This window comes from Lipotes vexillifer, unplaced genomic scaffold (assembly GCF_000442215.2).
Source record: "Lipotes vexillifer unplaced genomic scaffold, Lipotes_vexillifer_v1.1 scaffold24, whole genome shotgun sequence".
In the NCBI taxonomy this organism is placed as follows: Eukaryota; Metazoa; Chordata; class Mammalia; order Artiodactyla; family Lipotidae; genus Lipotes; species Lipotes vexillifer.
In genome coordinates this window covers 2,519,176-2,534,699 of record NW_006782914.1, presented here as the reverse complement: position 1 = coordinate 2,534,699, position 15,524 = coordinate 2,519,176, and the positions used below count along the sequence as shown (strand labels likewise).

At 38.8% G+C, this 15,524-nt stretch overlaps 1 protein-coding gene across 2 annotated transcripts in view; it reads right to left on the bottom strand.

Moving 5' to 3' along the window:
- The window catches only part of SHC4 (SHC adaptor protein 4), a 127,844-nt gene that overhangs the window by 10,176 nt on the left and 102,144 nt on the right, over positions 1-15,524 (bottom strand). The window contains exons 10-12 of one of the 2 annotated variants that reach the window (XM_007455551.1): positions 12,587-12,760; positions 11,458-11,465; positions 1,258-1,260 (exon numbers count right to left, since the gene is read on the bottom strand). In XM_007455551.1, coding sequence (XP_007455613.1) covers positions 1,258-1,260; positions 11,458-11,465; positions 12,587-12,760 — 185 coding nt within the window. Of the gene's footprint in view, positions 1-1,257; positions 1,261-11,457; positions 11,466-12,580; positions 12,761-15,524 lie in introns of both variants that reach the window. The other variant, XM_007455552.1, reaches the window with a different exon arrangement.

Sequence of the window (15,524 nt, the reverse complement as noted above, 5' to 3'; positions counted from 1 at the left end):
ACTGGTCTAGCCACTCTACTTCTGTATGACCCACAAAGGTCCCTAAATAGACAGCAAAGCTATCAGGATGATATACAGCATCTCTAGAAGTAATAACACAAAATTCTCAGGTCTGAATCCAGATAAAAGTTGTATGTTTGCTTATTTATGTATTTTTTTTGGCTGTGCTGCACAGCATGCGAGATCTTAGTTCCCCAGTGAGGGACTGAAGCTGTGTCCCCCGCAGTGGAAGCACAGAGTCCTAACCACTGGACCAGCAGGGAATTCCCAAAAGTTGTATGTTTAATATGGCAAATTTACTAGGAAAATAACCATAGAAATCAGAATCTGTCTTTTTAAATTCAAAGGATCTTTTGCATAGAAACCAGCTTTCTCTTTATAAATGCAAAGGAATGTTTACATGTCCTTACACAAGAGTCTCACAAATGAGAAATCCTCTTGACTTTAAGTTTTATAACTTACACAAAACAAGTGCCCTGTAGACATAATCCAGTCTCCTATTAATATGTTATAGTTTTGGCACTATTTAAGAACTTCTCTCTGCATATCACAATTTCGATGCAGCATTCATGAATATAACTTTTTGAAAATATCTTCAGTCTGTATCTAATGGCTAAACATATTCTCCTCTACAATCAGGTTCTATCTATGGTTACCAGAAAAAGCCTGAAGAAATGTGTCCAGACTTGATGAATAATATTTGTAGTTGGCCTTAGTGCTGCCTGCTTTCAGGCATAATAGAGAACTTCTGATGAGTAGTTGTGTGTGTGTTTGTGTACGTGAGAGAAAGTGTGTGAGTGTGAGGGAGATGCATGCATGTGTATGTAGGTGCACACATTTTAGTGCATGATGGTTTCTGGTTTATTCTGAGATTGTGGAGCACTCTTGGACAAGGACAAAACAAAAGAAAAACAGACATTATATCATCTTGAAAAGAGGCAATAGACCATGGGCCAGCCTGAGGATATGGACATTATTTTCCTAACACAGTTTCCCAAATTAGCACAATTTCAATCATCCAAACATTTGCTGAAAATATAACTTTTCCAAAAGCTGGGAGATTTTCAATCATCCAAACATTTGCTGAAAATATAATTTTTCTAAAAGCAGAATATCTAACATATTTTTTAAACTTTTGCTTTAAGTTTAAAAGTTACACATTTTTTTTTTAAATCTGGTAAACACAGAAAAACAAAGAAAATTAATCACTTTTCATCCTATCACCAAATACAACCACTCTTTAACATTGTGGTGCACTGTCTAGTATGGACTCCTTTTTGTACATAAAGTTGACTTTGAAAAATATAATCATAATTTAAATACAGTTATTTATATATAATTTCCATATACTATTTAATGAATTATTAACTTGATATAATTATATTTCTCAGAATTACTGACAGTTAAGGAAGCAACAAGGAAGGTTGCTTAAATCACTCTGGATTGAACTGAGATCAAAAAAGAAAAAGTGACAGGAATCATGGAAGAAAATAATCATGTCATCTTGGAGTTCTCATTAGCAACTAAAGACACATTGTCACAACCAGAAATTCAGGAAAACATAAGATATATATGAATATCCACACCCATATGTATCTGGTGAGTAAAACCTTTGAAATGGGGGAATATGGTTTAAGGAAGAGAAAAAAATCTAACATCTAAAATCTGGATTAAACAATTGCAAGTAATTCCAATGAGAAAGAAAGAACACGACATTTAAAGAAACCAGTGTGAACTGTGAAGACAGCATATTGATGCATTCTATTTTTTTTAAAGCACATGTAAATGGATTTTTTTTGACAGTATTGGTCATTATACTAGCAAAGGACAGGGAAAAACTAGATGTCCATCTATAAGGGATTGGTTATACAAATTATGATTCACTCATACAATAGAATACTATAAAATAACTGAAAATAACAAAGGTTTATGCATCCAACATAGGAGCACCTAAATATATAAAGCAAATATTAACAGACCTGAAGGGAGAAATCAACAGCAATACAATTAGAGTATGGGACTTTAATACCCCACTTTCAAAAATAGATAGATCATTCACACAGAAAATCATAAGGAACACTGGACTTAAATTACACATTAGACCAGATTGACTTAACAGACATTTACAGAACATTCCATCCAAAAGCAAAAGAATACACATTCTTCTCAAGCACACATGGGACACTCCCCAGGATAGATCATATGTTAGGCCACAAAACAAGTCTTAATAAATTTAAGGATATGGAAATCATATCAAGCATCTTTTCCAACCAAAGTGGTATGAAACTAGAAATCAATTACAGGAAGAAAACTGGAAAATTCACAAATACATGGAGATTAAAAAACATGCAACTGAACAACCAATGGGTCAAAGAAGAAATCAAAAGAGAAGTCAGAATATAACTTGAGGCAAGTAATTTAATTGAAAATTAATATTTTGAGACAAATGAAAACTATGCACCAAAACTTATGGGATGCAGCAACGACAGTTCTAAGAGTCAAGTTTTCAGCAATTAACACCGCCATAAGAAAATGAAAGATTGCAAATAAACAACCTAACTTTACACCTCAAGGAACTATAAAATGAAAAACAAACTAAGCCCAAATTTAATAGAAGGAAAGAAAAAAACAAAGATCAGAACAGGAATCAATGAAATAGAGAGTAAAAATACAACAGAAAAGAAACTAAGCTGGTTTTTTAAAAGATAAACAAAATAAGCAAACCTTTAGCTAGACCAAGAACAAAGAGAGAGGACTCAAATAAATAAAATCAGAAAAGAAAGACATTACAAATGACACCACAGAAGTACAAAGGATCATAAGAGACTACTCTAAACAATTTTATGCCAACAAATTGGATAACTTAGAAAAAAATGGATACATTTAGATCCCTAAAAACATACAACCTACTAAGACTGAATCATGAAGAAATAGAAAATCTGAACCGAAGAATTACTAGTAAGAAGATTGAACAATGAATCAAAAACCTTCCAACATAAAAAAAGGCCCACGACCAGATGGCTTCATTAGGGAATTCTACCAAACATTTAAAGAGTAATTAATATCAATTCTTCTCAATCCCAACCAAAAAATAGGAGGGAACATTTCCAAACACATTTTACAAGCCCAGTGTTACACTACTACCAAAACCAAACAAGGATACCACAAGAACAGAAAATTACAGGCCAGTATCACATGTGAACATAGAATCAAGAATCCGCAACAAAATATTAAAAAACCAAATTCAACAATACATTAAAAGCATCAAGTGGCATTTATTCCAGGTATAAAAGATCAGGAACAAGCCAAGGATGCCCATTCTCACCACTTTTATTCAACATAGTATTGGCAGGCCTAGCCAGAGCAATTAGGCAAGAAAAATAAATAAAAGACATCCAAATCAGAAAGGAAGAAGTAAAACTGTCCTATTTGCAGGTGACATTATATATAGGAAACCTTAAAACGCCACCAAAATAAGAGAAACTGTTAGAACAAATAAACAAAGTCAGTAAAGTTGCAGGATACAAAATTAATACACAAAATTACTTGCATTTCTATACACTAATAAACTATCAGAGAAATTAGGAAAACAATCCCATTTATGATAACTTTAAAAAGAAAAAGATACTGAAGAATAAACTTAACCAAGGAAGTGAAAGATCTATACACTGAAAACTATAAGACCTTGATGAAAGAAACTGAAGAAGACACAAACAAATGGAAAGAAATTTTGTGTTCATGGATTAGAATAATTAACATTTTTTAAATGTCCATACTACCCAAAGCAATCTATAGATTCAATACAATCCCTATCAAAATTTCAGTGGGGGCTTCCCTGGTGGCACAGTGGTTGAGAGTCCGCCTGCCGATGCAGGGGACACAGGTTCGTGCCCTGGTCCAGGAAGATCCCACATGCCACGGAGCAGCTGGGCCCGTGAGCCATGGCCATTGAGCCTGCGTGTCCGGAGCCTGTGCTCCACAATGGGAGAGGCCACAACAGTGAAAGGCCCGCATACCACCAAAAAAAAAAACTTCAATGGCATTTTTCACAGAAAAAGAACAAACAATCCTAAAATTGGTATGGAACCACAGAAAATCTCAACTAGCCAAAGCAATCTTGAGAAAGATGGATAAAGCTGAAGGCATGGTGTGTCCTGATTTCAAACTATATTACAAAGCTATAGTAATCAAAGAAGTACAGTATTGGCATATAAACAGACACACAGATCAACAGAACAAAACAGAGAACCAAGAAACAAATCCATACATATAGGGTCAATTAATTTACAACAAAGGGGCCAAGAAAAGACAATGGGGACAGGATAGTCTCTTCAATAAACGGTGCTGGGGAAACTGGACAGCCACATGTCAAAGAATGAAACTGGATGCCTATCTTGCACCATACACAAAAATCAACTCAAAATGGACTAAAGACTTGAACATAAGACCTGAAATCATAAAAGCCCTAGAAGAAAACAAGGGGTAAGCTCCTTGACATCAGTCTTGGCAATGTTTTTTTTTGGATTTGACACCAAAAGCAAAGGCAAAGAAAGCAAAAATAAGCAAGTTGGGACTACATCAAACCAAAAGTTTGCACAGCCAAGGAAACCATCAACAAAAGGAAAAGGCAACCTACAGAATGGGAAAAAAATATTTGCAAATCATTTATCTGATAAGGGGTTAATATCCAAAATATATAAAGGACACATACAACTCAACAGCAAAGAAAAAATCCAATTAAAAAATGGGCAGAGGAACTGAATAGACATCTTTCCAAAGAAGACATACAAACGGCCAACAGGTATATGAAAAGATGCTCAATATCACTAATCATCAAGAAAATGTAAATCAAACCACATGAAGTATCACCTCACACCTGTTAGAACGGCTATCATCAAAAAGACAAGAGGTTAAGTGTTGGTGAGAAAAGAGAACGCTTGTGCACTATTGGTGAGAATGTAAATTGGTGCAGCCACATGGAAAACAGTATGAAGGTTCTTCAAACATTTTTTTAAAAATCTGCCATATGATCCAGCAATTCCACTTCTGGGTATACATCTGAAGGAAATGAAATCACTATCTCAAAAAGATATCCACATCCCCATGTGCACTGAAGCATTATTTCTGATAGCCAAGACATGGAAACAATCTAAGTATCTACTGGCAGATGAATAGATGATATAAATACACAGTGGAATATGATTAAGCCATAAAAAAGAAGGAAGTCCTGCCAACTGCAACAAGGATAGACCTTGAAAGCATTATGCTAAATAAAGTAAGTCAGACAGAGAAAGATAGACACTGTGTGATCTCACTTGTATGTGGAATCCAAAAAAACAGAATTCATAGAAACAGAAAACAGAGGGGTGATTGCCAGAGACAGAGAGTGAGGGATGGGGGAAATGCTAAAAAGGTGCAATCTTCTAGTTATAAGATAAATAAGTTCTAGGGATGCAATGTACAACACGGCAACTATAGTTAACAATTCTGTATTGCATATTTGAAAGTTGCTGAGAGTAGATCTTAAAAGTTCTCATCACAAAGAAAAAAAAACTAACTATGTGAGGTGATGGATGTTAACTAAACTTAGCGTGGTAATCGTTTTGCAATATATATATATATATATATATATATATATATATATATAAAATGCACCATCTACCTCAACTTTATGGATGTGGTAATATGGTTTAATAGCAGATATATATATATATATATATATCAAATCAGTATGTTGCATACCTTTAACTAATACAATGTTATATGTCAAATTTTATCTCAATAAAACTGGAAAAAAGAAAACTACAAAATATTATGTGCTACTTTGGACAAATCTCTAAAATAGAGGAGTGAAAAAGAACAAGTACAGAAGGGGATACTCCATTTATTTTTAAAGAAGAATGATTAGATAGATAGATTGATCATTAGATCCATCTGTAGACAGACAGAGGTACATAAGTAGATAGCTAAATACTTAACCATGCATTAACATTTTGGAAGTAGTCAGAAGGAACTCTTAATATCTTAGGGAACTGTATATGGTGTTAAGCCTTGGGAAGGTACATATTTTAAAATAGCATTATTTATTATTTCGACTTCTTCTATGAGTATTTGTACTACTTTTGAATTAAAAACACTGTTTATAGAATAAAAAATGTATACAAGAGTCAAGACAGCCACCTAACTAAAGGGAAAATCAGAAGAGGGATATACTTTTGTGAGAAAAGTGTCAGGGTTGGGGGACAATCCTCAGTTTTCTGTTGTGGGAAGAAAAGCCTACCCTTTTCTCCCCACGTGTTATAAGACTCCATCTCTGATTCTGGAGGACCATAAGCAGTCTCTTTATGCAAGAAGTTATATTTTATAAAATTGCCAGAACACTGATTTAGTGAAAACGGAACCACTGACCCTAGGACAAATGCAGGGTTAAGTACTACCAAGCTTCAGGTCACAATATTTTCATCAATCAGTCAATCACTACATAAACTTGTTCTATGTGTGTTTGGGTTTAAAGACACCTTATTTCGTATATATTGTTGATTTAATAACACTAAACTCATGGCCAACAGCACTGTAACTCATGCCTGAACTCAGCTTATCTAAGACACATATTTTCTCTGTAAGGCACATCACAGCCTTCTTGCACTTAGGAACACTAGACAGCACTTCAGCACTACACCTGGCGGTCATTTTAAACAGCAAGGTCATCAAGAGGTAGCACAAAAATGTGGGAAATGTGTCACAAAAGTTCACTTGTTTACAGTATGAGCTGAAACAAGAAAGCAGAGTGTCGCCTTGTTTGACCTCAGCTGGGAATGTGCACATTGGGTGACACAAAATTTTTGTTGCTTTGCACATATCCACAAATGACCACAAACGTGTCATGAGTACTGATTCTGGGATTACAAATAAATCTTAGCAAGTAACCAAATTCTCAAATATGGAACCCACAAATTATGAGAATCAACTGTATATTATTTATCAGTATGGATTACTGGGTGTGTGAAAACTATAAAATAGAAATTTATCGCATTATTGAGGGGAAAAATACATTCACCTCTATAAAGTGTCTAAAAAGTTGGTAAAATAAGATGTTAACATAAAATGTTAAGCCTAAGTGAAAGATCGAGGTGGTACTAAGAAAACAATTAATCTGTAATACAAAGGAAAAATTACATGTCTATTAAGATATATTAAAAAGCCACAGTAATTCATACATAGTAATTAATATACTGGTATACAACAAGCAAGTGGGCCAATATAAAAAGCAGAATAAAGGCCCAGGAACAGATTCACACATGTAGAAGGAATCTAGTAAAATGGAGAGTGGCACTAGAGAAAGAGGACATTATTTAGTCCATGTTGTTTGGAAAATTAGATCACTTTCATAGATAAAATTAAGTTAGACCCCCTACGTCATAGAAAATATAAAGTTCAAGTGAAATAAATATTTTATTTGGAAATAAAACTATAAAGGCAATAGAAGAAAATATAGTACAAGCTAGATAAAGAGGAGGAAATTTAATCCAAAGAGAGTAGAAGGAAGACATAATCAAGATAAAAAATGGAAGTCAATGAAACAGAAAACAAAAAAGAAAAAGAAAAAAATTAAAACAAAACCTGGGTCCTTTGGAAACAACAGTTAAATTAATAAATCTCAAAGAACAGTGATCAAGGAAAAAACAACACAGAAACTACAAATAACAGGAAAGAGAGAAAGCATTCTTCATGCAATAAAAGGACAGTGAAGGAATATTATGGGGAATTTCACATAGAACTGACTCTAAATGGACAGAGTGAAATCCTACTAAGTTTTTAAGGAAGATACATTGCCAAAGAAATGACAATCCCTTCTTGTCTATGGCTTTTTGGCCTCTAAAGCAAACACCAATCTCTCAAACCCACATCAACAGGAAATAAGCTGTACAAGTGGTGAAGCCCCAAGAAAGGCACTTTCTCCAACATCTACTTTAGATGGACACACGAAGGATAATAGCAGGAACAACCCAGATGACAATGGACAAGGAGATTCCTCCCATAACACTGAACCAGAGGCCAAGCAAATCACTTTCTCCACTTCCAGCTCAGGGAGTCTTCACAATTACTGCCTGGCAGGATTTGGTAATCACTATGGACCAATGACCACTGTGTGTTTTGCCTGCTTCCCTTTTGTGAATGTGGGTTTTTATTGAGGCTATCTTATTCCTCTTCCACCACTAATTTTGGGTGTGGAAGAGGGCAGACAACTTGGCAAATAGTAAGGATCCCCATCCAATCTTGATTGAGAGGACTTCATATCACCCGGATGTCACAGACTTTAGGCTGGATGCTGTAACTGTTTGGGGTATTTGCAAGGTCTCCCTTTGGGAGAAGGCAAATATGTTCTAAGTGAAAAGAAGAGCTCATGCATATTTGAGTGGCAGAAAGGTATGCAGTGGCAGGGACAGTTAATTGTGTGCCAATATCTATTCTCCCTTTCATTACATTATGGAATTCCTAGTTTTTAGCTGGGCACATGGCCACCCAGCTAGAGTAACATGAAGCTAGGTATGGCCCCATGTCTAAGTTCTGCCAATGGCAGGTAAGAACAAATCATGTCTGCCACTTCTGGGTCATGTCCTTTAAAGGAACGTGTGTGTACTCCCCATGCCTTTCTTACTTCCCACTGGCTGAATACAGATGTGATGGTGAGAGCTCAAGCTCTTAGACTAAAGATAGAAGACCTTAGACCAAATTGAAGCTCTTAGACCAGAGATGGAAGGCAAGTGTCACAATGGCAAAGCTGTCCCACCAGTCCTATACCATCCATCTTTGGGCTATTAGCTAAAATAAATAAACTTCAGTCCTTTTTACACTATGGGATTTAGGGGGGTTTCTTTGTTATGGAAGCTAGGACTGAAACTAATAATAAATCAATACGAAAATTAGTTTCAGTACTAATGGTTTCCTTCTGCCATGTTTGATCAGACTAAAGATTGTGTTAGAGTTTTTCCTATGTTGGCAGTGTGACAGGATGAATTGAGGAGCCCTGAAGGCATACTTGAGATATATTAGGTTCATGTCTCTGGATTTGTTTTTGTTTTGTTTTACTGAACTAATTAGTAACTAATCTGGGTAAGGGAGGCTAAGTATGCCTAAAGAAGATAAAGAGGATTTTTGCAGGAGGAAGGAAAGAAACAGGAGGAAACATTAGGGGGGAACGTTAAAAGGTGTATTTAAGACATTCTGCAGAATGTTATGTATAAAGTTATCCCTACTCCATCTTATTAGATTTTCTTAAATCAACATTATTTATACTTTTGGAGTTGGAGTTAATTTTTTTTGGAGGGAGCAATGATACACTGAAATTAACCTCAAAGGGGTAGCAAGAAGTCCAGGAGGGCTATGGTACATTAAATCCCAAATGGAAATAAAGAGTGAGAGAGAACCAGAGGCCTAAATTATTAAACATATTGCCACCAAGGCAGGGAGAGGGAAAAAGGATGAAAAAAGAAAGAGGCTAGAATCAATGAAAACACATTTTGACATTATAGTTTTAGACAGAACAAGCCTTATTTGCTTCCAACTAATGACAGGAATGTTATTATGGATTACTTTTGCCTTTCATATGATTGAATTGTCTACGACAAGAGGCAAACTCTTCGTTGCGGTGCACAGCCTTCTCGGTGTGGTGGCTTCTCTTGCTGTGGAGCATGGGCTCTAGGTGTGCGGCTTCAGTAGTTGTGGCTCTCAGGCTCAACAGTTGTGGTGCATGAGCTTAGTTGCTCCGCAGCACGTGGGATCTTCCCAGACCAGGGCACAAACCCATGTTCCCTGTACTGGCAGGCAGATTCTCAACCACTGCACCACCAGGGAAGTTCCATAATGATTTTTAACATTGAAGATTTGCTTATAAAGGAACTGGAGTTGTAAATCAAGGAATATCCCAGATTACATAATTTGGGCCACCCACTAAATGTATTTTCTAATAAAATATTGTTGCTTTGGGGCTTCCCTGGTGGCGCAGTGGTTGAGACTCTGCCTGCTAATGCAGGGGACACAGGTTCGAGCCCTGGTCTGGGAGGATCCCACATGCCGCGGAGCGACTAGGCCCGTGAGCCACAACTACTGAGCCTGTGCGTCTGGAGCCTGTGCTCTGCAACGAGAGAGGCCGTGACAGTGAGAGGCCCGCGCACCGCGATGAAGAGTGGCCCCTGCTTGCCCCAACTAGAGAAAGCCCTCGCACAGAAACGAAGACCCAACACAGCAAAAATAAATAAAAAATAAATTAATAAACTCCTACCCCCAACATCTTCTTAAAAAAAAAAAAAGATTGTTGCTTTGAAAAGTCCATGAAATGGAAGCTATTGAGTGTATGCTCTTATAAAGTTATTTCCAAAACCTGAGGTCCAAGGCAGGCGGGGTGGGAGGGACTAAATTGGGAGATTGGGACTGACATATACACACTACTATATATAAAATAGATAACTAATAAGGACCTACTGTACAGCACAGGGAACTCTACTCAATTCTCTGCAATGGCCTATATGGTAAAAGAATATAAGAAGAGTGGATATGTGTATATGTATAACTGATTCACTTTGCTATACACCTGAAACCAACACAACACTGTAAATCACTATACCTCAATAAAGATTTTTTTTAAAAACTATATTTGAATAAATACAATTATTTATCCTAAAAAACAAACAAACAAAAAAACCCCCTGGGGTCCAGAAACTTTTTTTCAAAACACTGTCCCTCTAACATATTTTACCTTATCCACACAGGCTACTCTACATTAAACAGTTAAATTCACTGCAGAAATCTGAATTCATTGCATATCCCATCATCCATGGCACAAGATGCTCTCTGTGGTGGACATGGAGATGCACTACCCAGATCCCACTTCAAGGAATGACCAAGTACCCCAGGTGCTTTACTGGGGCTGGTCTCCAGCTGACCACCCCTTCAGGGTCTGCCTCAGCTGCAGAGAGCTGCTTGTCCAATGGCTTGCCCTCCTTCATGGCCCACATCCAAAGACTGAGATAAATGGGGCTAAAAGGCCCTGCCCTTGGGCCCAATGTGGGGCAACTCTGACGGGCCCCCACATGCTCTCTGTAGGGTTGGCTGAGGCTTTGTCAGGCCTGCATGGTTGCTCCACCTCTCCCTCTGCCCAAGTCTGCTTTCTTCCCCTCCCTTCCTGGTACTGATCCCAATAAAGACCCTGCATGCCCAGCTCCAACTCAGAGTCTGCTTCTAGAGAACCCAACTGGGTTGTTTGGTTGCCAAGAGTGATCTTGGAAAGCTTGCAAGAAGATGGCCTACTTGCCACCTGGCTGGTAATGAAAACCTTTGTCTCAGTCTAGAGAGTTAAGGTGGTCAAGTGAAGCTCAGCCTCAGCAAAATCTCCTTCCAAACTTTATTGTCACTGCAGCCACACTAGCTGGAAAGTCACCCTTGGCAGTCTAGAGTGACCTCCTGGGCTAGTGAAAGGACTTTCTCAGCGACTGATTCTCTATCTTCGGAGTGAGCCAAATCTGACACCAATCTCTGAACCCAACAAGCTTCAGTACTTTACGAAAAGCATTTTTTAATTGATTTTTTAGTTGATTGTAGGCTTTTGGCTTGTTTTGCTTTTATTTATTTATGTTCCTGTTTATGGACTTACCGCTGGAAGCAATCTGGCAGGAAAATGATGTTTGTCTTACTGTATTTTACTCACAGTACCTAGTTGAAGAAAGAAGTCACCTTATTTTAGTGCTATAGATGACTTACTAAGGGATTTTGAAATGAATAAAATTAACACCATCACTAAACAGAGTGGGAACAGTGGCCATTGTTCCCCATGCAAACAAACAAATTCAAAATTATCTCCTGGCTTTGAAAGCCCTTCCTTCAGCAAAAGCACACAGCAGAAAGCAAAAGTTGGGAGTCAATTTAAAGTGTTTGAAAAGATTATTCAAAATCAAAGTTCCAAAACCTTGAAATCCATAACATCGCCACAAAGTTCTAACCTTTATTAACTGTGGTGAGGGATTGAGGTAAGAAAGAATACTTTTAACTCTCTGAAAAATGAGGCCAAGGAAATAGCGTTCTTTAAAATGAGAGACAGTATAGTGAGTTGAACAGTGGCCCCCAAAAGATATGCTCAAGTCCTGATCCCTGGTACCTGCATATGTGACCTAATTTGGAAAAAGGGTCTTTGCAAATGTAATTAAGTTAAGGATCATGAGAGGAGATCTTCCTGGATTTGGGGCCTACCTATAAGAGAAAGGTGTTGTCCTATAAGAGAAAGAAGAGGGAGATTTGAGACACAGGGGTAAGGCCATGTGAAGACGAGGGCAGAGATTGGAGTGACATGTCTACAAGCTAAGGAACACCAAGAACTGCTGGCAGCCACCAGAAGCTAGGAGAGCAACATGAAACCACTTCTCCTTCAGAGCCTCCAGACGGAGCCAACCCTGCTGCCCTCTTGATTTAGGACTTCTGGCCTCCATAACGGTGAGAGAATGCATTTCTCTTGTTTTAAGACACCCAGTTTGTGGTAACTTGTTACAGCAGCACAGGAAACTAATACAGGCAATGAGAAGCCACTTACTTTCACGGTACCATGGGGTCCCCAGTGGGTGACCTGGACTTTGATTTCCGGCAGAGCCCAGCGTGCTTTGAAGAGTCTGCGTATTGATGTAGCAGGGGTCGTCGAAGAGATCCACTCGGCACGCGGGCTTCATCAATGATGTGTCTCTTTGGGACTGTACCCCTCTCTCGTGTGCATTACCTATAGTGAGTAAAGATCAATGTACGGTGTTTTTGCTTTGGAAACAAGAAATAAAATCACGTTTGAGTCCAGAATTGACAGGAAGGGAAAAGCCATGCCCATCCCATGCAAGGATTGAATACTGACTTTGAGATTTGACCTGTAAAAACAAAATAAGCACCAGTCTTTGAGGGAAAGCACCCTCTTTTGGCCTCCCTGCCCCTCCCTGCCCATCCCTCAGCTGACCCTTTGCTTCAACAGCAGACCGGCAGACAAACCAGGAAGATGTGAAAGAGGAACAGCCAGGGGAGGAAGGGCGCTGACCGGCCAGCAAACAGCACAAACCCGTACACGACACCGCTCAGAGCTGCAGCCCAGGAACCAAGAAAACCACACGTGCCGTGTGGAACTTGAATATCTACTAGTTATTGAAACTGCTTTTCAAAAAACTCGTTACTTAATTTTAAATTATTAAGAGTGGGAAGTCTGTCTTCCCTTTATTGCCAAAGTTTTGTTTCGCCAAGCACAGCCCTGCATCAGCTGCTGATGTTCATTCTGTCATCTAATGGAAAGAACTCACCCCTCAGGTTACGTCCTCTGTCCCCTTACTCTGCCTTCTCCTCTCCATTCTATTCCATACATGTGGCCAAAATGATCTTTTTACAACTGAAAATCTGATCCTACCTCTCAGAGGTTTAAAAACATTCACTGCTTCCCACTGCTCTTGGGATACAACTCAAACTCTTCAACAAGCCCCAGGCCCTGCTCCCGGGCACCCAGCTTCCACTGCAACCCTGTCCTCCCCAGTCTCTGCCCCTGCTCACATCGGCCTTCTTGCACTAGAATCCCCACTGTAAGGCCATCTTCTCTGATTGACATGCCCCCTTCCCTCTCCTTCTCCATCACCCTCATCCTTCGGTGAGGTCAGTTAAAACATCTCTTTCTCAAGAGAGCCTTCCCTGACTTTCTCAGACTAGACTATGTCTCTCTGCTTCCCTCTGAAGCCCATACCACAAGAGTACTTAATTCTATTATGTTATGATGTTTGTATCTGTATCTGTATTGCATCTAGACCGCATGTTCTATGAAGACACCGATCCTGTCTTGCTGACAGCTGCAGCCCCTGCCTCTAGCGTATGCCTGGAACACATTATCACATCAACAAATAGTTACTGCCTGAATGGATTACAGCACCATATTTCACTACCTGATGGCATGAAGTATTGTGCCATTCAACTGGTCCTGTCCTGAGAATGCCAGGACAGAATGTTTTTGTCTTTCTGTTTATACAAGTACCTTTACAGTTTTGGCCATACATATACAAGATCCCCGTGAGGCTGCACCTAAAGCAGTGACATTGTTATTTCATTGTCTTACCGTAAAACATCAGTCCTTCTAGTCAACTAAACCCCTTCAAAGGACCAACTTCCCACGGGATTTCCCATCATGGTGAAGAGTGCTGTGATTCTTATAACACAAGTATGGAAACCTAAGAATACACCAGATAGGGGGAGCCCAGTCAAGACTACAGTCCTACTATCTGCTCCTCCTTTGCTCCTCTCTGTCCGGTCCTGCCTGTCACCCTGTCCCACGTCATAATCTGTACGTGGGATATTCTGAGGGAAGAGTGGGATTTGACAGAGGAGTGGGCAATAGGGGCCCTCGTTTCTTTGTTGCTTTTGGCAACATATGACAGTTTCCATTTACTTGGTTAAGTGGATTTATGAAATATGTTATCCAGTTTAAACTAAACTTACTTTCACAAATGGACAAGTGGCTAAAGGATCACTACAAAAAAATCAAGGATTGAAGATCATTCTTTTACTGAGTACAAGCTCCTCCTTAGCTACACTCTGAGCTTATGAACAAGAATAATCTAATTAGATCAGAACTTCGGCCTCCTAACAGTTAAAATTATCAAAATTGAAATGTGGATTTATGTCTGTTTTCTTTATCACTAATGCCCTAAATGTATATCAGACCTTGAGATATTACCTAATGATAGTATTCAGCCACTATTATTAGCGAGACAATTTTTTTAAATGTCTATCATTAACTTTAACTGAAATTTTCTATTTCTGTGTGTGTTTTATAATACATACATAATATATTAGCACAGTGTAGAGAACTGATGCATGATTGAATTAATATTTATTTAGGAGTGCCTGCTCATAAAAATTTACTGAGGGCTTCCCTGGTGGTGCGGTGGTTGAGAGTCTACCTGCCGATGCAGGGGACACGGGTTCGTTCCCCCGTCCGGGAAGATCCCACGTGCCGCGGAGCGGCTGGGCCCGTGAGCCATGGTCGCTGAGCCTGCGCGTCTGGAGCCTGTGCTCCACAACAGGAGAGGCCACAACAACGAGAGGCCCGCATACCGAAAAAAAGAAAAATTTACTGAAAGTGGAATATGATAAAGAGTATTTTTAAGAAGTCTGCTTCTAAATTAACATGGACCTGGGTTCCACAGATCCCTGTGGTATCTCTTACTATTTGTGTGGCCAGGGGCAAGTTACTTAACCTCTCTGTCAGTTTTCATACCTGTAAAATGGGGATGCTGAGTTTAAAATACATTGTGAGGATTAAATGAAAGAATGTGGGTAAGCCCCTCACTGAGCATAGTGCCTGCCTTGCAGCAGGCGTCCTTCTCACTGTTCAGTTGTGTGTCTACTGGGCCTCTGCACATGACACTTATCTCTTGCTGTAATATCCTTCCCATCCATTTCTTGACCTAACTCCTATTTGTCCTTTAAGATTCTGCTCTGAATCCCCCTCCTTCAGGAAGCTT